Here is a 24,089-nt window from a genome sequence, read left to right as displayed (position 1 = left end):
GTATGTGGAATGTGTGCTGGTAAGTGAAAATTTCCCCATATTCCGCATAACATTACTGAGGGCTTCCTTTTGGCCCCGCACACCAACGATGATCGTCATATGTTGTCACCTCGGTAAGAACCTGCTCGACCTTCGTCCCATTCCTTTTTGAATCAAGCGGTTTTCTGTTTCTTCTCTGCGTCAAAGAGGAAACATATTTTGATCGTGGAAGAATGTCGCTTGCCTTTCCTTGATATTTCGTGCAGTTTATGGCACAGCGAACCGAATCCTAGGGTTTGATATCAAACAGTAGCTCGCTGGGACAAACTTTGGAGGTTAGCATATTCGCAGGAAACACATCAATAGACGGAATTATAATAATGGTGTGCTTCGGTTTTCAAAATTAAATTTGTTAAATTTTGCGTTTTAATTTTATTTAATTACGGCACAGAAGTTGTACCAAAAATAATTCCATTTAAATAGAAAAGTTTTCCTTGCTTACTGATTCTTTAGATTTTAAGATTACAAATCCATGTTCTAACCAATAACAAGTTTAGGATAACATCAAAAATCACCATCTGGAAACTATGTAAGAATGATTCTAGAAACACTGAGTCTAATGTAACGTGAATATAATGGATCCCGGTTGCTATCACCGCCCTTCTTTCTCGATGCACAATGCTTATTACTTGCTGGTTTCAATCTCCTTTGCCTTTCCTAAAGAACCTTAATCTTTATCATAATTTGTACGTCTATTTCCGAGTGCTTGGATCGGCATAAATGTGGCTGAAAGTATGAAGTGTCCGGCTGTGTTTTTCTTTCTACTTCGTCTTTTCACTTTCGCTCCATTACGGAGCCAACATTTTCCTTAGCACCTACGCCTCTTCCGAAGGCTTCTCCCTGCAGTAAGCACATACACACACACAGCGCCTTTCTCTTTGCGAAAATGCAATATTTTCGGATTTTATTCGTTTCGCGGATTCGAATCGCGGAGGAAACGTTGAAAGAGGGTCGGTGAAATCTCGGCAAAAATTCTACCACTCGCCTACTTTATTAGTTATTTGAGTTGTGTTTATATCCCAGCGCGGATTGAAGAGACACGTCTCTTCGGAAGTCGTTTCTTTTACGGTGTTCTGGATTCTTCTTCTTCTCCTGTTTGCTTCCGCTTTCACACTGCGAACACCACGAGCTGGAACACTTTCTCCCGCGCATCCAGGTAGCGTTCGGACCACCGAAACTCCCGGATGGATGGATTTTACTTTCGGCTGGACTTTTACGTTACTTTTTTTCTTGATGATGATCATATCTTCCGGTTTTCCCCTTGGTTTCGTTGCTTCCCTTCTCCGCAATCGTTCACTCATTTGAAACGAAGGAAAATGGACGCCCTTTTATGGCTTTCATCTTTGCAAGCCCTCTCTCTCTCCCCCCTCGCCCGATGGACGCCAGACACGGTTCGGTTCCGTTCGGCGCGGGCGTTATTCGGTTTACCGGCCGCAAATCCATCTTCCCGGCAAAGCTGGCGACGGGTGAAAAGTGGCTCGATTTTCTTTGCCCACAGTGCCGACGTGTGTGGGTGTGTGCGCGTAAGTGTGTGTATGTATGCCTGTGCTTGGACCTTTTTTTCCTTCCTCTTTTGTTGCTCGAGTCCCAAAGTCCATGCCCAAAACCGGACCAGAAGTGGGAGTGAAAACTTGTTGAATGTAATGGATGATATCTTTTCTGTGTTTCTTTTTACATCTATTTTTTCCTTCTTTTCATTGCCTTGTTTGCCTCACTTCAAGACACAAAACTTGAAAGCAAACGCGAACAGCTTCCAGCTTTCGTCCGCTTCGTACCGCGTGTATCCATTGTCGTGGATTTCTTTTGGGAAGGATTTGCCCGGACACGGAGAAGGAAGGAAAAAACGAAGGAAAAAATACCCACAGCGAGCCGGGTCTTTCTTTTCAATCTATTCCACTGCTTAAATTTCCTTTTGCACACCAAGTAGGAAGGGAGTTTTTCTTTTATGCTTGTTATTTGTTTGTTGTGTTTTTCCTCACTCCTATCCAACATGCCAAATAATTCCAAGAAGTCCTCAAGGAGAAACCAAACGTCTTACTGGCCAAAGACGCGATGTATTTTTTTTTCATTTCGGTTTGCGCTAGGCTAAGGGGACCATCTTCTTCCCTACCCACATGCGGACATACAAACAAACTCATACCAAAGCAACTAGAACAACTCTGCAAACGATTGCAACACCGTCGGTAATTATATGCAATGTTTTGTTTCAATTAAACATTGAGTCAACTGGTTTGGCGAATACTTCAAAGGTCGTTTTTTTGGTCGGGGAGAAATGTGATTAGAAGGTTTTTCAAAACGGAATATTTATACATTCTCTGCAAAAGAGTTGGAAGTTTTTCCAATAATCAAATCAGTTTCACTTCATCACAAATGTGTATAAACATACGCAGCCGTTTATGTTATTATAATTTTGAATGAGACAAGCTTGTACAGTTCTTGAGTCTTGTTTGGTCTGTTTCGTTCTATTGTTAGAGTAATAATTGTATTTACTGAATAAAAACCTCTTCATAACACATTATGTATAATTTAATGCTTTACTGTACGCCATTATTTACAAGTTTCGAGAGGTAGAATAGCGCTAAAACAAGCTTACCTTAAAACCGATTCACCATATTGATGCTGGAATTTGTTCCTACCAACTCATCCTTCGCGGTAATGCCATAAGGTTACAGCGAACCCATAGGCAACAGTAAAGTTCCTGGAATGTGGACCTTTTTTTTGTTGGAAAATGAGTCCAGTTAACCTCATTTTTCAAGCTGGTTTCTATTTTATTCGTTTTTAAATCTTTCCCACCACGAATTTGGTGCATGTGTGAGTGTCGCGTCAGGAGTATGGTAATGCGAGATGGGTAATCCAGAAATTCCTGATAGGCATGATTGAATAAAACATGCAGCTGGGAGTTAACGTCCACCGTTCTCACACGTGCAACCCCTTCTCGTCATCGTCCGACAACGGGAACCTAGGGAAAGGGCGGTTTTCTAAGTCGTGTGAGCCCCAACCGGAAAGCACAGAGACACACAGGCATGCCCCGTAACGTAACACATTCCAAAATATCCACCATAGTTCGTGGAATGGAACGTCACTGCTGTTACTGGGCGGCTGTGGAGGTGGGGTATGAGATGTTTTAGCATTTTTCCTCGTAAATTCCGTGGATTTTCCGCTGCGATTCGTCCTGTCGGTGTTCGTCGCTGGCACCGGGTTTCACATAGCGCAAAACGCGACGCCGGAAGGATCATAGCTAACGAAGCGAAAGATTCAAAACCCGACCAGGGACCCCTAGCCTTTCAGCCCCCCGGAGGGTTGTACCGAAACCTCACTTCTCGGCCATGGGGTTCGGGTGCTGTTTTGGGTGCGGAATGTCGAAGCAAGGCCACGGTTTGGTTCGTCCATTGCGGGAACACCCATTCGTATGCCAAACACAACGCATACGTGTTGGTGCTCGAGTTTGACATTTTCGTTATCTTATCACGAAGATCGGCCCATTTCCAGGGCGATAACGACCACTCGGGGTGGGGCCGTTCAGTTGCTGGTTTTCTTTATTTTTGCATAAAAACTCAATATTAAATTTCGTTTGACAAACCCACGAGTGGAACCGGAAGCCGACTAAATACGGGAAACTTAGCACGAGAAAACTAAAAATTCAAACAAACATGAGGCTCCAGCTACCGTCGGGGCAGTAAATGGTCAATTTGGCAATCCCGTCTCGCGTATGTTTCCCTTTCCCCCCTCGGTTAAACCACTTTCAGTAAATAAAAAAACTCTGTGTGTTTGCTTCGCTTTGCTTTTTTCAACCCACCCAACTGCTGGGTATTTTCTTTCCTCTCCAACGCTGGCATACGGGAAAAGGTTAAGGAAAATAAAACAAATCTGCAACTCCCCCAGCCCGGCGGGGAGGGAAACATAACGGAGTGAAAATATGTTTGTCATCGCACCGGCCACAGCAAAGAAACGCCAGGACGACCGAAGATCCGCCGACGGAAAAAGCGACAAAAGGTGGAGAGTGATGGAGAATGCGACCAGTTATGTGAGGAAGTTTTTAGCAAATCACCACACGTACCTTTCAAATACATCACATGCATGACCAATTCGTCCCCTACGTTCTGGGGTACGGGGAAATGGAGTGGTGAAATGTTTGGATAGAGGGAAACTAATATCAACAACTATACAACGAAAGGGAACGCCGTTCAAAGCGAGGAGACCACTGTCCCTTTTGTGCCTGGGGTGTCCTTTGATTTTGGTTCAGAGATTCTCAACCAGTTTTGCAGTTTATTTACTGAAATTAAAAGATTTTTATGAAGTACTTTTATGAGAGATATCATACTTAAAACTTAAGTGCTTGAATTTGTTTTTGACATTAACACCTTTTCAATCAATAACTTTGGAGTATTAAGGACAAAATTTATAATTAGAGTTTTATTCCAGTACATTAGTTAAGAATCCCTGTATAAGATGGTACGACTTCGGGGTAACTTGTGGAGTTTGTTGACATTTCTTGAATTTTACCACCACAAAAGCCGAACGCTTTTGGTCCTTCCGCTCCGTCCCAGATTGCGATTGCCTGTTTTCGCTGGGGGAATTCGAAGCCAACCGGATCTGTTTCAAACAGTTCGGCCCTAGTTTTTTTTTCACTTCGGCCCCACCCACACTTGGAAAAGAATGACGTGGACCCGATTTGGCAGTCTGGTCGAGTCGAAATGCAATTTGGACATTTATCGCACCGAGGGTGGACAAATGAGTGAGCGTTGAGGTAATGCCTTTTCGTTCCTCTGACGGGATTTTTCACTTCATTATATTCTCGGGCGCGAAAAGTGTCATATTTCATCGCACGGAACTGCAAGCTCGCCCTACATCAAGGGGGAGCATGTCTTTCTAGGGCTTTCCCAGTAAACCGGTGTGAAGCCAATAAATAAAGAGGGCCAAGCGTCGGGAGAATAGTTTGGTGCAGTTTCTGCAGTTTACTGGTGGTTTTGTAATGCAAGCCATATTTATGAAACTAAATGTATTTCCACTCACTCCGAGCTCCGTTTGATCCTCCAGACCAGTAAAAGTTATCCATTTCAACACGGCTTCACTATTGCAACATGACACGTGCCAAATATTTTGCATTATCTCCGATGGCCTCGCCCAGGAAAAGCGGGTTCCTCCCGTCCCGCAAGAACCCTCTGTTGAAACCGTACCATGAAGTTTAATATCATAAATGGGTGCTTTCCCGCTGAGCAGGCCCGGCATGTCTGCGGATTTACACCAAGAACCCGTTGGTGCGGATGGCCATTCTATTTGGGGATATTTTTTGTGCCCCTCTTTGCTTTTCCCTGCTGGAAGCGGGGAGGGAAAAAGATATGTTCGACGTGCGTCTTGGGCATATGGAATTGGATTTCCATATCAATTGATTCGAAAAAGGCACAAACTCAAAACGTACGCATCGCCCGAAGACGATCAATGCGTTGACAACAAAAACGAACCTCTATTGAGCGATGCAGACGGAATTTGTAATTTTCCAAACGAGCTGCCATTGGACGCTCCGTTTTTTTCCCGCAAAGAACCGTTTTTTTCTTTTTGTTACTTCACCGCACCCAAATTCATGTTTTCAAGCAACGAATAAGTCAGTACACTTTTCACACTCCCTAGTCACTAAAGCATCCCGAAATAAATGAGTGCCACATCACTAAAAATAAACTTTCGAGGTGTTCCATTATGCAGCACACGCCATCCTCTACCATCCCCCTCCCTCCCCACCTCCTGCCTCCTCCTCACCTTATCGTTGAAAGCTTCCAATTAAATATTCCGTGCGAAGTGCTGGATAAAATGGACTTCGTCCTGCGTCCGAAAATAGTTTCCACCACGATTATTGGAAGTCCGCATTTTCAAATTTATACGTGACGCTGCTGCATCGATGGCGTGTCACAAAGGAAAGTCAGCAATTAAATATGACCAGACATTGAAAACCACTTTGCCGAATGGTGTAACTAGAAGTTGAAATAGAATTTTCACATTAGACAATTTATTACTGATTTGGAAAAAGCTCAATTCTAAAACAATACAAACTTTCAAGGTGAGTTTTATTTTGCTTAGAATTTATCTAAAGCAAACACGTTACTGCCTTTAAAATATACAATTCAAAACAATGTATTTGACAAATAAAACGGTATAAAGGTTTTGAAATGAAATTCCAATTTTGTAAGAAAAAGTTAAAAACTGTGAAAATCCTTTTTTCATTACCTTCAGCTCTTTTCTCGCTCTCCTTTTTATAACCATCTCAAATAATGAACCTTCCGGGTTTCTGTTCAAGTGTTTATTTTAGCCTGCCTCTTGCGTTTCTTAATTCGTTCCATTTCTTTTCTCCACTTAATTTGTTTTCTTTTTTTCTGCTACTCGGTTGATAAGCTCATGTTTTACAAATCCATTAGTACTCATCACGTACAATTAGCTCAACCACATCGCGTGCATCGGAAAATGGCAAGAAAAAAAGGAAAACCGAGGGGCACAGTGGACGGTAAAAAAAAAAGAATTAAAATCCCACCCTTTACCCAACTACCCCTTGCCTACGGTGGGCTACGAAACCGATGGCGGAGGCGCTCATTTAAATCAGATCATCGGGCGGGTTTGGGAAAACGCTTTGCCGAAGAGCGCTGGTGAAGCGGGAAGAAGACTCTCGGTCTCATTAGTTGAAGTATTCGAATCCGTTTCGTGAAACCTTCGCCGGCATCGAATAAGCGTCCGCTAGTGGGCGCGTGCCACGCTTGAGGGGGGGTACTTTTGTGTGTCCTTTTTTTCGGAACGCGAATCAGAAGGATCCAAACGGATTAGCGATATCGAATGAAACGGGCACGGGATTATTCCAAGACCTCTTCTGAATGGATCCCGAATAGCAGTAGCTAAAAACAAGGTTTAGTTGAATTAATAATACTTTCAAAAACAGCAATTGAAAACTGGACAATACTGCAGGATTAGACAATCGAATAGCTTTTTCTAAAAAGCTACAGAATCTAACAATTGTTGGATGGGACCGAGGAATTCACTTACTTATACCTTATGTTTAACATAAAAATAAAAACCCTTTTAATCCACTATTACATGACCAAATAGGAATGAAATTTTGTGTAGCAAGCCGATGAGAACATATTGCTTCAAAACTACATTTGATAGAGTAACATCAATCAATTTTTAAATCAATAAATTCATTCAATTATTGTGTATGGTTCTTTCGTCTTTGTTGGAGCAATATACCGAAAGACAAGATTCCAATAGTCTTATTAACCATCAAATAATTTTTTCAACAGAAAATAATGTACCTTTCAAGGTTTACAGAGCAAGAAAGATTTTAGTTTCCCTATCACCAAAAGTACAAATCGATTCCACTACGGCCAACTTTTATTACACTCAAGCGTAGGTTTTTCTTCCGCCATTTAGTATTGGATCACGCAGATGGCCATCAGTGTACGAGGTCGTGCGTCTAACGATATTGCGCTCACTCCCGGGCGCCGTACACCGAAAGCCCCGATCGGATCCAATTTGCATTCGTGCCAGGCGAAAGGTGAAATGGGATTCTCCGGTGGCATCCGAAGAAAAAGTCTGTGTCCACGGGAAAAAGGTGCTCCAGCGTGAAGGCAGCACGTGCTCTTCCGTGTGACCCTCGGCCCTGTCAGCATCGGTCACTTCAGTCGGGCACCACTACCACCAGCGCACGGTAGCACGTGCCCGATTTACGCGCCACATTACGCCTATTCCTTCCGATCGTGTTTCCCGGGGCAGATCCTGTTACGCTAATAGGAAAGTAAACCTCATCCGCTGCCATTGCCCATTCGAAGAACACAACAAGCTTCGGAAAACCATTATGATGCGTGCTCCGTACAATCGTGCGACGACATTCTTAATTTCCATCTCCCCCACCCTCCGGTCCATTAGTTCTCCCTCACTCCATTATTCGACACACTTGACAGAACCACGTGCTGGCAGCGATTTTTTCCCTGGAAACGTTCGACAGAAACTGCTTCCCGGAACGACGCACTATTCCATGTGGTAAACTAGCTCGCGTGTGTGTGTGTGTGTATGCGTGTCATGCGTCCAATAACTTGGTGGAGGTATTTTTTCGTCATCCCTTCGCCTGCCGAGTCGTGAATCCTTTCGTAAGTCATACTATCTCCGCCTGTCTGTCATGCGAGCAAAGGCCTTCAACTGCCATTATCGGCAGACACGGACACCCCCAACAGGAAGCCGAAGTCGACCCCCCCCCCCTCCCCTCAAGGTTTCCCGGTTTCCTCCCGGTGCGTTCGCGGGTCGGCAGGAGTGGGGTGGGGTGCAAAATATATCATAAATCGAGTGCTTTTCTCGCAAAGATATCACGTTTCATCCGGGTATTATTGGAAAATGAAATTGCTTTTCAAATGAGTAGTCATACATCGCGCGCCAAACGCGACCCAGGCGGGGTGCGGTGTGAGGGGGGGGGGGGGGGGTTAGTGGAGGTGCACAAGGGCGTCACAATATCGCTTCCGCTCGAACTTCCGAGCGCTAGAAGCGTTCGAATGCTTACGCACCACCTCACGTCAGCTGCGACCGCCGGGAAAATCGAAGCGGCAGCACGATAACGGAGGAAAAATGAAGAAAAAAAAACCTGCTACCGGGAAAACGATTGATATCGCCGCATGCAGATGGGGAACGGGGGGGAAAAAATGCCACCGTGTTTCCATTAGACAGGCTTAGGTGAACTTCTTTTCCACAAGCGGCGTCCAACTGCCTAACTGTTTGGAAGGAGATGTCGCTCTTTCTTCACTCACACACGCACGCACACGAGTCAATCATGTGCCCTCGAACCCTCATATTGGGGATAATTTATCATACTTCCCTGTCCTCCCCTCCCCCTTCCTCCTTCTTCTGCCTATTCTTCGTTTGCTCATAATATTCCGCAAAATCAAACTGATATGATTCATTGCACCGCACCAACAACATGTGATGGTTAATGTTAATTCCTGCGTAGGGCAAAGAAGGGAATCATTTCCGAGCATTGCGAAACACATCAAGAAACGGAGTTAGGCTGACTTGGCTGTTTTATTCAACCCCGCAAGTGGTTGAGTTTGCTGAATCGGAACGAATGAAGCATCGCAATCGAACAGAACCAAACAGAACAGGATCATGTTAGTGAAATGTTTTTCCTTCAGAGGCCAAAGTTTTATAAACCAGTGTGTTTTGATTTACCGACGATTTCCACAAACGATAGTATTTTGTATTAGTACGTCTTGTTTCAAAGAATCTGAAACCGCTTTTAAATTGTTTATAGGAAAATAAACACGAGCATCATCTTATTGTGCATCTGAAATGAAAGACATACTTGTGTTAGAAACAGACGCTACTCTTGCACCGCACACCCTTAGAGCTCGGGATAGTTTACGTCTATGTTTCTGATGACTCAAAGAGAATTTTCCTTTCCCGAACCCGATCCCCATTGTGCTAGCTTTACTACATATACCCTATCATTGCTATTATCATTTCTGCGTCACGTGCAGACCATTGCCCGATGCCCGATATGCGGCCGACTAAGAAAGGAACGGGAAGAAACGAACTAAACAATCATAGAATAGCATGTGGAAAACGGAGCCATCGTTTAGTGTTCGTGGCCGCTTTCCCAATGTACGGGCATATTTCAAGTTACAACAGCAAGACAGCAAAAGAAAAAAAAATACCCTAGAAAATAGCGCTTCCAACCACCTGGACCTGGAGAGCTCTTTCACTTCCACCAGGTCGTTTGCGAGAAACAATGCGCAATGGCGTACTCCACCTCGTGCAGGAAGCCATAGTTCCCCGTTTCGTCCGGAGTAGGAAGTATGCGGAGCACGGTGTTAACTGCCACTGGCGTTAGTTATGCTGTTTATGAGCAACAGAAGGTTCACTTCCGCCTATTCGAGATTGACCATCCAAGTGTGCCATTTATTTGTTTCGCCAGGGCAACGAGCGACGGAAGTTTTCCCAACCCCAACTCCACGCGGGGAAGTGGTCGTAAATGGGATGTTCGTAATGTTCGGGACAGGTAGCAAATCTAGTACGCTAGAACAGTTCGCCGGGCCCGTTAGTGTTAATGTTTCGGCAAGTTCTTTTGCCCCGTCACAGTCAATTAAAGATTAATGCCGCAGGTAAATGGCAGTACAGCTGGTATTCTATTTTTCCTAACGGGGGGAATGCGGTGAAATGGTGTATTTATTAATTGTGCAGATTTGGGAACGGGCAATCAATTCTTAGTGCTTTCGAAGAGTTATACAAATTTCTAACCTGCAATATGTTCTAAATTTGAAAATCAAACTTTAACCTCTTCACAAGAGCTGGAAGGTTCCCCGAGAAGATACCTACCTTTCTGTAAGTCACAGCGACGCTTTTCCCATGTTATATTCGTGGAAACCTGTGCCCACATCGTTAGGCGTATCGTTAGCGTAACTCGATTCCTCGGGGCATTCGAAAGGCACCGAAAGGAAGCATGTTTCTTGCTGGTACAGATGCACGACAACAGCACAAAAAACATACACCAACTCCTCCACCTCTGGCTTGCAACAACCTTCACCGCCACCGAACCGCAGATTAGGTTGTTCTTTTGTATTTTAACCTACCACCGACTGCTGCCCTTTTGGGGTTGTTTACTTTTAGCAGCGATCAACTTTTTAGCCACCCGGTCGCAACGCGTTCATCTCGAGAGCCCGGAGGGGTCGAATGTTTAGTTAAATGTCAACTATTGAAGCTACTTCCACGAAAGTACTCCCACAGCATCCCATCTGGGGTGGACCACGGTTGTAGGTCGGGTAGGTTGATTACACCCACGTTAGCGAAGTTTTGTGCAGAACCGACGTGGCGTAGCTGTTGCCGTACCGTCCACGTGTTGCGCATGTTTGTTTAGGTAACTTCAGAAACCGTGGATCAATAGTCAACGCTGGGGTGTATTATTGAAAGACTAACTTTGAACTTCAACACATTTTACATTCACCTCATGTCGATGTTGAAGTGAAGTCCTAGACGGGGAAAAATTCTTCCCAGCTGCGTAGGTTTTATACCTCCTCAATTTATTGCAATCATGCCGAACGCTCTTCATGGCGTAGAGGTGAAATCAAGAATTCAAAAACCATTTTACCAACGTTGATCAATTCAGTGTTGAAATTATGGTCATATCCTACCGCGAGTTTCTTTGGATGCAGTAGGAAATCTACCATTGAATTGCTAGACTACCTTTTTTCCCAAATCCAAGGATACTTCAGACGGAAAATCAGACCACTAGATCTACTTTCGGTGGAGCCGTGGGATAATTTAAACTCCCTAAGGAGAAGGTTCCTCGCACAAAGCTGAATGTAATTTTCAAAGGGAAACTCATCAGTTCAATTTATCTCCGATCGATCGAAATAAATTCTGATTCTGATTGATGAATCGTTAATGAATTCTGATTGATCAAAGTTAAGCAACATATCTTAACGGAGTATTAATGTCTATGAATTGAATATCGACTGTCTTATCAGCGACAATATACCCTGAGAATCGAAATGTTTACCTTTGTAAGACTAGACCAGCACCATCAAAGCTTCAATGTAAAATATATAGGAAAGTTTTCAGTACAGTATGCGATTGGATGTCCAATTCTTTTACTCCAATCTCATTAGATGCCGGTTCCATTCTCCAACCATTGCATCAGGTGCGGTTGATTTTGTTGTGGCATACCTCACGGTCTTGGTTCATTTAGAAATAAATTTATAATTTCGTTCCATGCGCGGTTTCTGAAGACACCGTGGCCGGAGCGCCGTGCAGTAATCGCTCTAAAAGCCATCCACACACAAGAGGCCACCTTGTGTACGTAGTGCAATTGTCAAAACTGTGTACACCCATAATTGACAGTTCAACAGGCAGCCATGTCAGTTGCAACCTGACCACCTTGCCGACTTACGACGAAAGGAAGCAGAGGCAGTAGACGGATGGATGGATGGATGGGAAAAGTTTGCTCTCGTAGTGTACGTACAACCGTGTGATGGTTGCTTCTTTTGCTCCTCCGGAACAGCCAGAGCGACACGGCACAGTTTGGCTTCCGTACACTCAATTGCACAAAGTGGCACTCATCCTGTCAGTGCATCACGATAGTCACACCAGGGTTGACTTTATGTTCTACAGTGACTAGCCGGAGGCGCGGCTTCTAAAAGTTGTCCATCCCGACAGGTTGACGTTTAAACAAAAATAACTGGAGAACACTGGAGTTCAAGTTCTAAAGGTTTGCCGTTCGGACCATAAGAACTCTTTGGTCCTTAGCTCTTTTTTATATTCTGTTTCTCGATTTTCCCCCCACATGGTTACAGCCTCAGCGAGCACTGTGGCCAATTAATAACTGTCAATAACGTCAAAGTATCCCTAAAAGGTCTACGCTGAACGCTTCTCGTGTCACCAAGGTACGAACGCCATTAATTACTTCAAGGAAACTTTTCGACCAGCGTAGGAAACTTCCGGAGATCTCGGCGGGAAAAGTTGGCCACCGGCACAGCAGCCACTAGCCTAATGGTTCCGTTTGCAGTTCCGAACGGTGGCGGACTATCTCTGCATGTGTCAGATGGACTTGACTTCCTGTATCACACTCCTTAGCCAGCGTCGCGAACTTTCTTTGGAGCAACTTATATTTTAGCCACCAGGCTTCTGCTCCCGGTGGACTACCGGCGAGTAGGTACCATTATTAATTGCGCACTTTTCAGCGGTAAACTTCACCGGGGATGGTTTCCGTTCGGTACCAGGTAAGAGAAAAGTTTACCGTCCATACAGCAGTAATACTTTCGACGTCGGCAGAGTGTCACTCATGCAGCTCGCGGTGTAAGAAAGTTTCACCTAACCCATCGGGGTGATGAAGAACGCGGATGATATGCCACCGGAGGGCTTCACATAGACGCAGCCAATGACGCGGGTGTCCATACTGCAGGAACTATTCTAACAACGATGCACTTCACCGAACGCGTTCCGTAATGACCGGAATGTCGGCGCGGTCCACGGTACGTGAGCTGCACCATCGATTGCCTACATTAACCGAACCTACGATATTGGATACATAGCGGGCTTTTCGTTTGCATCCATTAGCATACCGAAGTCGGGCAAGCGATGGTGCATTGGAAATACACCTGCGTCAGCGCCCAGTTTCGTTCCACTATTTATTAACCTTTTGAGACTGTGAACCAGTTTGTTCTCGCCACTAACCACTTAAAAACACGCTGCAGCGACGAGCGCTGGAAATTGCTAGACGCTGCCAAAAGCTGTGGAAAGCTTTCCACCCACCCAATCACCTAACCCGGTCCTTCCAAAGTTAAACTTTTATCCTACGCTGGGAGACACCGGGAGCTCACGAGCCAACAAATGGAAGAAACGTGATCGGTTTTATCAACAATGTGCCCCGTGGCAGATACTTGCTACTACATGCTCCTTCTAATATTAGACTTTGGCTCTTAGTGGTGCCTTTTGCAGTAAGTTTGTGAGACGTGAAGTAAACTTTTTCCTCTCCCTCACGTGTAGATGCACGTCAGGTTCTCCAAAATCCCCCTCCCCCATCTGAACGTTTGAATCGCTGATACTCTGATTCGTGAACCATTAGGGAGTCGTCAGAGACACCAGACTGTGTGCTATTGCTTAATCTAAAAATAGTGATCTAGGTCAGGCTGGTCGTAGTGTTTTGTGTTTGTTCGTGTCTGGTTTCTTTCTTTCAGTCATTCTAGCGGGCGCACCAACACCATGAGTCGGGTTCATAGTATCGCTGAACTGCCATATAGCGGTACTGCTGGGATAAAAAGAATATACTCACCATCTGCCGAAATTACTGCCGACAACATCCCCGACTTAACGATGTTATGATGTGTTTGTAGGTTGGTTTTTCGCAAATGTCCAACTACCCCTCCGCGGGACCACAACAAAACACGGAACAATTCCAACTAACAAACGACGGGTTTCTCTGTTATTATGAGAGTCCAAGCCCTCGAAAGACCACACGCAGGGACGCCAAAATGAGGGAAGGAATAATTTATGAAATTGAACCAAACGTTACGCCTCCGCTTTTCCTACGGGGAGGTCAACAGGCTTTTCGGAAGCTAGAAGGATGTAGGACATAACGCAATGTGAACGAAAACACTTTGTCGATACTTGTTCGGAACTGAGGTTCACACATCACATTGGTGCGTACAAACACATATATGCATGAATGTACAAGAAACACATCCCTAGAGTAAGAATCCTCCAAAGTCTGAGGGCTAAGTCTGTTGGATGAAAACTGTGCCCTGCGGCTTGAATTCTTAAGCGTATTTCCGTGCGGTGCGAGGAAAGGAATTGAATAGGAGTCTTCAGACGCGACGTACAAGGAAGAAACTCTTTTCCGAAACATCCGGTACATGCCGACGTACAAACACACACACACACACATACTCATGACACTCGCACCGGAAGAAGGTATGGAAATGGAAATTGAATATGATTGTATGTATTATTTATGATGATATTTATAATAGAAGCATAAAAAGGACGTCACGCAGTTGTTGGTGTACTGCTACACAAAGTCGTCACAGAAGGCGCGGCCTACACTACTAGGTCCAGATACGCGGGCCTTTCGGAAGTTGGCTCGAGAGTTGGTGCTGGGAATTCCTTTTCCACAAAACCACTACTCCCCAGGGGTAGGGGAGGTGGGTAGCGAGCCTCCAGCAAGTTTTTGCGCAAGGGAAAGAGGGGAAAAAGAAACACCGGATGGATGCCGAAATGAACCCGACCTCGAGGAAATGGCAACCTTACGTTGAGCTGCCGTTTTGGAAGCAACAAACGCGAGGGTAGACCACACCCTTATGGATTTAAACTTGTTTCATGTGCTCATGTTTTTGGTGGAGTGCGCGGAAGAAGACAACACCGGAATGTGGGTAAAACTTTATCTGACAAGATCTGACGCACTCCGGTGCGAACTTTGGGAGCGAATTCTTGGATTTTGTCAATTTTGAACTGAGTACTGATGGATAACGCTGAAAATAGTGAGATAGTAAAAACTGGAACGCCTGTCGAAATTTTGTTTTTCAAGGAGATATTACCCTCCCGCTTCAATTTCCAAGGCAAAGTCGTTCTACTATCTCTGGCTCTAAATCTCTATTGTACTCGTACAATACAAAGGTATGGTATGTAGGAGAAAATACCGTTCGCCAAACGGGAAAACGGGAACAAGCGAGGAATCGACAGTGTGGTTTGCAAACGGGCGTCGGCCTAATACCAAATCTCTCCTCTTACACAGTTGTTTTCTGTCTCAATTCTGCAGAAGTACCTGAAACCCGGCCGACGTGGGCCGTACCAAACAGTCCAGGGGTCGTAAATCATTCCCGGAATGTTGTTATTTTGCCAGTTGAGGTAAACGGTGTAATTTGTGTGGTACAACGATCTACCTTTCTCAGAAGATAATCCTTTCCTAGAGTAGTATCTCTAGTAGAAGCTAAGGTACTAAAGAATATACTTTCGACGGTGCTGGAAAGTAGAGATATGCTCTAATATTGAGCTTATCAGGAAATCCTCCGAATATATGAACACGAAACAGTTATACACATGTGACTGGTGTTACATATGGACTCCAACGAAGTTGATAAAGAAACATCTGCGCCCTTGTTCTGATTACATTTTTTGGCATTACATTCGTACTCATTTTCTCTCCTTACGTACGGGTGTGGTTGACTCCCTCTACCATCCATACTCCCTCCATCTACAAACTCGGCTGGATGTAACAGCCAAGTAGTGCTGCCGATAAGGAGCGTTATTAATTCGATCAGCCATCTTACTAGGCTCGCGCACACTACCGATATGCTCATTTCGGGGGAGGAATTTTATGGAAAAATATCTCCCCGAAAACTCGATCGATTTTCGCCCCAACCAGCCCTAAGTACCTTCCCCGGGGCTTGCCAATGCACTGGAGCCCATTATCGGGTGAGGGCGCGTAAAGGTTCGATGAGGTTAAGATGTGGTAATTCGATTGTGCCGACGGAAAACCTTCGAGACGCGGGCCAAAAAGCCACTCGCATCCACTCGCTACGCAAATCTTTCTCGCACAAGATTCACGCTTAAAGCTGCAAAGGATTGCTTTATCGCTACACCGGCTCTACTACCGTGTTTCCTTACGCCGATCCGTATTGTCCTCCCGGGGGCTGCCGTTAATGTAGGGGGGCCCGGTATTTCGATGCACTAATGGAAGCGAAATGAGAGTGGATTATTCGTTCTAATTTAAGCTCATTACCGTTGGTGAAGAGGCTACGAGGCGGTGGAGGGGGGATCTATACATTTTCGGTCCTCCAATGGAATACCATCCATCCTCCACAACACGATCGAATTTTCCATTGAACCGGATGTTACCGGAAAATCTTTCGGCATTGTATATGTGTGTTCGTGATCGCGTTTGCGTTCAGCTCCTTTTGGGGTGCACAGGGTGTTCGTAAAACTAAACTTTCAGAGTAGATTCACTTTTTCTCCTCTGGTTTGCTGCTTTTTCTTATCCTTTCTCCGGCGTTGGCGTCAGCGGAAAATTGATTCACCGCAAGACTAATGCATCCAGCGCGTGTCTGCGATAAGCGGGAGATTTTTATGCAGCGATAGTTTTTCATACATTTCCCGTCGCAAGCACTTTGCTTTTTTGTGCTGAACTCGGGAAAATGTATTTCAAATTGTACACTATTATTTTCAGTCTTAGCGGTTTTTGGTATTATTTTTACTTAAAATACTTTAAAACAAGTTTTTCAAAATTTCAAATAAATGGCATAATTTCCATACATTATGTAGATTATCATACGAAAGGAAAAAGAATACTATTATAATGAAAATAACTCAATGAAATGAAGCAATTGCCGTTATTCATTTCTGGCATTTTTATACAAATAAGAAACAAATCAGTGAAATTGAATGACGTTTATTCAACCGAATAGTTTCACTTCGATTAAAGACAGAAAGAGAACATTCGAAGGATATTTCAATTGGAGCCGATTGCGACTCGCTTAACCCCGAGCCCTTTCCCTGCGATTTCAATCCAGACGTCCTTTCGCCAGGAAAGATCCGCTTGGAAATCCGGCTCCCTTTCCCCAAACCGATAGCGGATCGCTTTCCTGACTGTGATTCAGCTTAGTTCGGCATAGAAATTTATAAATTGCTACGATTATAGGGATTTGCCTTTTGGGGGAGGGAAAAACAAACCGACCGAGAGACAAACCAACATTTCATCTTGCGATGGTGACGGGAAAGTGCCAAAGCGGGAGCTCGAACCAGTTGGACGGACGCTTGAAGACCTGCGTCTGGACAGACGTCAATGCAGGCTAACATAACGCAGCTGTCATTATGGGGCCTTCTTGTGTGTCCCATTCAACACACACACACGCACACAAACAGCATCCAACAATATCCCTCTGTCCTTCACTCGCTATTTTGTGATGTGCACCGCGTGAACTTCGTGCGTGCGGAGGACCCTTTTGTAGACTTCAATCGAGGGAAGCTTCCCCCAGCGGCCAGAAAGAGAGTGGAATGGGAAACCGGTCCTTTTGTCCTGGGCCAGCCTGGGAGTGCTGGCACGAAATCCCAGCATCAGACAGACAACATCCGCAGCAGCTCGCAAATCGTAAGCCATGCGGAAAAGTAGGAAGCGAATCGAAAATGGCACATTAGTCCTTTGATCATTCGCCGGTGTCGCTGGAATGGCGGCAGGCAGGGATGGTGGCTGGCCGGGGCCGGGAAACGCGCACGAAACGCAATGAAAAGGACGCCGGCGTGCTCTGATGAAATTCACGCAACGCCGAACTCAAGTGGGTGAGGGTCTTCTTCCGCGAACGGCGCGAAGCGAAGGTGTCGTGTGGAGGGGGGTTGAGGCCGGGAGCTTTGCGGGCCTTATCGGAGGAAACTTACATCCGCCAGGGTCGTATCCATGCCTCACATGTAAGGCACGCTAAGATGAAGACAAGAAAAAATCCATAACAACGGCCAAAGGCACGCGGTTGGCAATGGAAGGCGAGATAACGTTTTTTATCCCCTCGCACCTGCCGTTGTTGGAAAAAAGGCAAAAAAGGATCCCTAAATTATTTAAGAAAAATCTGATGAAAGTATTTTTCTTCAATTCCACAGTTGGTTGGAAAGAAGAATTAAAATCAGTGCCTGCTTGGTGTTATTAAAAGTGGCTCGGAAACTGACCTCTCAACCGTTCAACAACTCTATATAAAATTGTAAAATGTCCTTAAATAAATCTCCCACATTTCCCACAAGATGTTCCATTGGCCATATATTGCCGAAAATCAGCCCCACCAAACCTTAACCAATGTTTGTTTACATTTGAAATGCTTGTTTGACGTGTCGCCGAATTGGTTTTTCCTCTTCGGGCGTAATCGTTCACTCCGCTCGTGCACTTTGAAATTGTTGCCAAATCCACATCCACAAGCACACACACACACCAAAAAAACCAAATAACCTCTTCCACTGCCCCGGTGGGAAGGGCCTTCTGGTTTTTCCCCCCCGCGGGAAAGCAAGATTGCCCTTTTTTTTCAAACCGGCAGCCGACCCCTTTAAGGATGGGGCGAAAAGTGGTTCACTAATTGCTTGCCTTATCACTTTCAAGTGGACCGTCACGAAGTGGCAGCTTGAAGCTGCAAGTGCGCGTCGGATTAAATGCACCGGCAACAATGGCACCGGCTCCACCGGTGATGATACTCGTACTAAAAGCAACTTGAGCCCGGGGCGCAAAATCATTAAGCAAGTTATTCGTTATAAAATGTGATATTCAAGGCTCTCTAACGAAAGGTGGAAGGTTGTGTGTGCGCGAGAGAGTTTTTGTTTTGTTTTTTGAACCATGTGAAATGCCTTCCCTGTCCGTTTTCTTGCGGTGGATGATGATAATGAGACGAAAGAAATAGCTTAGTCGCGGCAGAGGGTATTTTTACTAAGTATCCACTTCGGCAGACTCCTTCAATAGCGCCGGTTCATGACTGAATTGCCAGATTTTGTCCCCATTTTACTTTGTTTCGTAAGGCTTTCTTTGTCAAGAGATGTTTTTATTAGATTGTTCATCATAATACTTTAAAAAGAAAGCGGACCTTACACTAGACTGTATAGAAACGCTTATTCCGGTAACGCAACATTTGTTTTGTTTGGTCTTTTGTTCATATTATTGTTTGCATTCACTTGGATACCATTTAAAAACATACATTATTTTCTTTGATTTAGGTAATTTTATCTTGTCTGCTCCCCTGACAAAAATCAATTAAATTTCTTAATTTGAGAGTTATTAAATATCTTTGATTTTATAGCTTCGTTTTACAGCTTGTATCAGTTAACTCTCCCACGCAAACGTTCTATCATTCCGACCCGGAAGTCCAACGTGTCGGTCGCATGATTGGCCGCGTGGTTGCGTTCACCTCACGTACATGTCAACGTCACCAGTGTCCGACCCGCTTCCGCACCTCCCTACCGCCATGGGCTTCTTGTTATTGCCTGTGGGACACACACACACAGTGAGCCACATACGCGACAAGACAGGTCCGTGCCGTGTCAAGAGTGTGTCAAGAGTGTCCTCTTCATGACACCGACGTCCTGCTCGTGCCTTTGCTCAAGTGTGAACAAACTTGCCCGTTCGTAAGGATAGAATGAAGTAAAACAAAAAAAATTGAACCACACTCCGTCGCAACGTACCAACACGTGCACATGGCGCACATGGGACTCCAAACGATGATTTCGCATAAACAAAAAAGAAAACAAACAGAAAGATAAGCAGCAAAAAAACCCAAAAGGCAAGGAAAAACACCCCCAAACGCCATTCATGTACGAAAGCACTCCTCCCGTTGTCTCTAATGCGGCGATGTAATCGATAAAATCTTGATAATGCGGTGCCGAAACGTGATTTACGATAGAACAGGACAATAAACAACGGAAGAAAGAAAACACACACTCGCCAATCTGCACATTCATACACGCAAATGTCTGCGACTCCTGCCGCATCGTCACTGATTGGTGTTGTTTCACTAATGCCACTATCATCACACCATAACACAACGATACTCATGGTTATGCATACGCAGAAACACACACACACACACATGTGGGGTTTCAGGACGAACGGACAGTCGGTCATTCGGACAACGGACAGTCGGACAGTAATTACTTTTTAATTGAGCATAATTGAGCGCGGGCGCGGAGGTTTTTGTATTATTTACGAACCGTAATCAACAGCCAATTAGTGGTAGTAACGCAGGCGTGATGTTAGTATTTCCAGTCCTCCCCTACCTGCCCCCCGGGTTGGCTTGAGGACCAGCGCACTTAGAGTGCAAAAATGGATTCCACCGTCGACCCAGTTAAAATGGAAGGCGCGTAAATGGCCTACAGAGCGAGGATCCAATTCGTCCATCGGTCTGGAGCATCGTCGGGGTGGTGCAATAATTAGGCTCTAAAATTAGTCCAGCTTTATGGCACTTTTATAGCACCTTCTTAGTGGGTTATTTAAAGCATCGTTAAGCTATCTGTACTATAAATGCCACAATAATACACCATCAGACGGCTTCAAATCTCTGGTTCAAGTGCTTTTGAATGGCATAACAATTCTGGAAAACCTATTTTCGATTAATTCGATGTACAGTGATGGATCTACCGCCAACCAACATCCTTCCTGATTCCACGTGAATATAAATGGAATATCGGCTGAAGAATTTTATTAACTGGCCCACAAAACCACCTCAGTAATCAACCAACTGTCTGAACTTTCCCCCGTGCTTTCTGATATATCTAAATCTGTGACAGTTTTTTACCACAGATACAACTTGTCGATGCCATTCGAGGATGGGCTCGCAGGGGGAGAAGTAAAAAACTGGGTTTCATCCACGCCAGGAAACACTTAATAACCAAAAACCGACGGTTGAATGCTGTTACCCTCAACCACAAATGAAAGTTGCTCCAGATTCTCGTTTTTCGTTACCAATGAATAAATATAAAGAACAAAAAACAAACACACCAACCAAAAGTGGATGAAAAAGTGAAATTGCCTGTCCTACTCACGATGATTTTTAATCTTCCGTTTTCAATCGCTATTTGTTGCTCCAGTATTGTTTCACTCTCGAACCTGCTCTGAAGGGCATCAGCGAAACGGAACCGTATTGTAGGTTAATTAAACTCCCATCGATCCTGTCGATCACCGAATCACGTTGAGGTGAATGAACAAATCAAAACTGTTGTATGGAAAAGAACCGCAGATCTATGAGAATAGTTTTAAAAAAACTGTTCCCATCTATCATTTTATAATAAATCCGTCTGTTCACGCTTTGGCTGACAACTCGTTTTTCTGAACTGCAACTACCTTTTTAACATTTTATTTTCTTCTCTCTCTCTCTCTTTCATTGCAGATTACATGGAATCGATCTGTAAAAATCATTTTCTACAGTTACTTTATAGAAAAATAGATGGTGCTACTCTCCTGTCGAGGAACGAGAGAAATCTTAACTGTGTGGTCACGTTTCAAACGCACTCCATACTGCAGAGATTTATGTTACGTTTCGATATGCTACAACTAGACTGTAATGATCATTTGTATGTATATGATGGTGCACACGCTGTCGGTATGCATAAGGTAAGCGAAAACAACAAAACGAAAACGGGGAAAACTATTACAAATTGATACAAACATTATCGGAGAAAAACAAAGGTACATTGAAAGCAAACCACTTCGTACCAATAAATCTCTTTCCTGGATATAATCCACATTGTTTCCAACAAAACCAAAGAAAAACTAAAGCAGCAAAAAATTTATAAGTGATGTTTAATACCAAGCACAAAGACGGTAAAAAGCATCCCAGATCGTCGTAGTTAGAGCATCACCAAACTCATCGTGCGCCGTTAAGATTACAAACAGTTTAAAAAACAATTATAAAAGCTTATCGCCATTAGCGCTGGCTGGATAACTGACACGAGCGCAAGACAATAGACGTCAGAGATTTTAAATATTATGCCAATCAACGGTCCGTCTCCGCCAGGCATCCGCCGTTCCCGTCATCTGGTCCACCATCATGGCATAGAAGATGTTTCCGGATAGTTGCGATGCGGACGGGAGAATTCGTTCTGAAAATTATGGACTCCGTTTATCATCCTTTTGTCCCTTCCCTTCCATCACCACCGCGGATCAGGAAATGTTGTACCAATAGACACCGGGAGCACGTAGCGTTGGGGGAAAGGATATTCTTTCCTAACTTATCTCATTTATTACCTCCCGAGGGTTAAAAACGCATCCTCGGTTACGGGGAAATGGAATGGAAGTTTTCGTTTCGCAGCTCACTCACCCGACGCCTTCCTGGGCGGCTCTTGGTTCTTCCTCCTCTACTAGGCGGACCTGACCTGCAAAGACACAAAACAATCAGTGGGAGCGTTGTTCACGAAGACGAACTTTCTCACCTTCAAGTACGTGACCGACAACTGGGGCACGGAAACAAACGGTTTCAAGATGGTCATCACATCCGTCAAAGATTCAAGTAAGTACCGTCGCAATGAACTGAATATAGACGTTGGTCAAACCGGGAACTAACCTCGAGCAATCCGTTACTACTTCTTCTACTACTACTACTACTAGAGCTGAACTGTGCGGACTTTCGGTGTACATTGCACGACTTCTGCATACACCCGGACCTGGTGTGCGACGGTGTCAATCACTGTGCGGACGGGTCGGACGAAACCGTCGGTTCCCTCTGCCCCGGCCCGGATCGGTACATCAACACGATCTTCGGCATCGACCTGACGTGGGTCATACTGATCGGCGTCAGCAGTCTGGTCGTTTGTGGGTGCATCATCGGCATTACGATCTGCATATACGTGCGCAACGCACGCAACACACCCAATCAGCTACACTCTTCGATTCAATGTAAGTGAGCCCGTGCCGGGGAAGCTGACACCCTTCACGATCCTTGTACCCCAAAGCACTCTTTGACGATCCTTGGTTATTCGTTTTAGTTTTGCTATAAAGTTGCTATAAAATGTATTGTAATTAGCGATGTACATCGATGACTGTAAGCTGTAAGGCAATATATCTATAAAATCAAACATCCAATAAGTAACCCCTCCATTCTAATACTTAAATATCTGGCAGCTTTTTGTTAGAGAATGATTGTGCCTGAACTCAAATATTAATACTTGTAGGATATGCTTTTTAAAGAAAAGCTAAGGAATGTACTTCAACCCTACAGTAAATGCGACATCAATTTGAATGCTTTTGCGTATATTTTCTTTTTTATCTTACACTTAATCTTCCACTCCCTGCTCCCTCGCCTTAGTCTTAACTGTTTTGTAGACCGCTAAATTGAATCGCCTTATCATGTAAGTTGAAAGTTGTCTCATACTGGACCGGTTTGTTTCTTTTCTTCTTTCTTTCATGTGGCTCATGCTTTGATTTTCGTCATCCATTTTGTTTCGTTATGGTAATATCGCAAAAAAAAAAAACGTTACAAACCAAAACATTTGCCAACAAAATGCGAACGGAATTCACAATGCAACTACCAACATACCATCGGAACTACCATAACGTCCGTACATCCATGTGCTCCTGAAATGGTGTCTGCTGGATTTCGTTGTTGTTTGGCCCATACTCAAACGCTATGGGAATCAAAATTAAACTACCTCGGCTCACCTGACATCGGTACCCATCGTGGTCGTGGCCTCATACAGTGAACCAGATGATCGAATCAAACGGTTCATCGAAGCATCTACAAGGAACTCTGCCGCGGGAAACAACAACGCTACCTGCTTCGGGAAACTTGCATCACCCTGCGGGACCATTAGGTAATTAGCTTTTGCATTCCTATTGCCATACTACTCCTTGCCGATTCCAAGATCCTTTCCTTGTACCGAAAGATGGCATGGTGAATTATTTTTTTTGGATTCAGCCATACCGAGGTGGTAAAGATTGTACGTTTTTAACTATATTGATTGTGGCCATAGAACAAAAAGTTGGTCAAGTTGTACTCTTATAGGAACATCCAATTTCCTTCCACCCAGAGCCTCCCATCACCCACGATCCTTTCCACTCGATCAAATACAAATTCAAACATCTCTCT

At 44.5% G+C, this 24,089-nt stretch overlaps 1 protein-coding gene across 1 annotated transcript in view; it reads left to right on the top strand.

The window, feature by feature from the left end:
• LOC131286907 (uncharacterized) overlaps window positions 1-24,089 on the top strand; it is a 38,116-nt gene that overhangs the window by 13,456 nt on the left and 571 nt on the right. The window contains exons 2-5 of the mRNA XM_058315916.1: window positions 21,396-21,619; window positions 22,370-22,514; window positions 22,613-22,900; window positions 23,701-23,814. Of these exons, the coding sequence (XP_058171899.1) occupies window positions 21,396-21,619; window positions 22,370-22,514; window positions 22,613-22,900; window positions 23,701-23,814 (771 nt within the window). The remainder of the gene's footprint in view (window positions 1-21,395; window positions 21,620-22,369; window positions 22,515-22,612; window positions 22,901-23,700; window positions 23,815-24,089) is intronic.

This window comes from Anopheles ziemanni, chromosome 3 (assembly GCF_943734765.1).
Source record: "Anopheles ziemanni chromosome 3, idAnoZiCoDA_A2_x.2, whole genome shotgun sequence".
NCBI classification, from domain to species: domain Eukaryota; kingdom Metazoa; phylum Arthropoda; class Insecta; order Diptera; family Culicidae; genus Anopheles; species Anopheles ziemanni.
The sequence above is the reverse complement of the archived record's forward strand: the minus strand, read 5'-3'. Positions and strand labels throughout refer to the sequence as shown.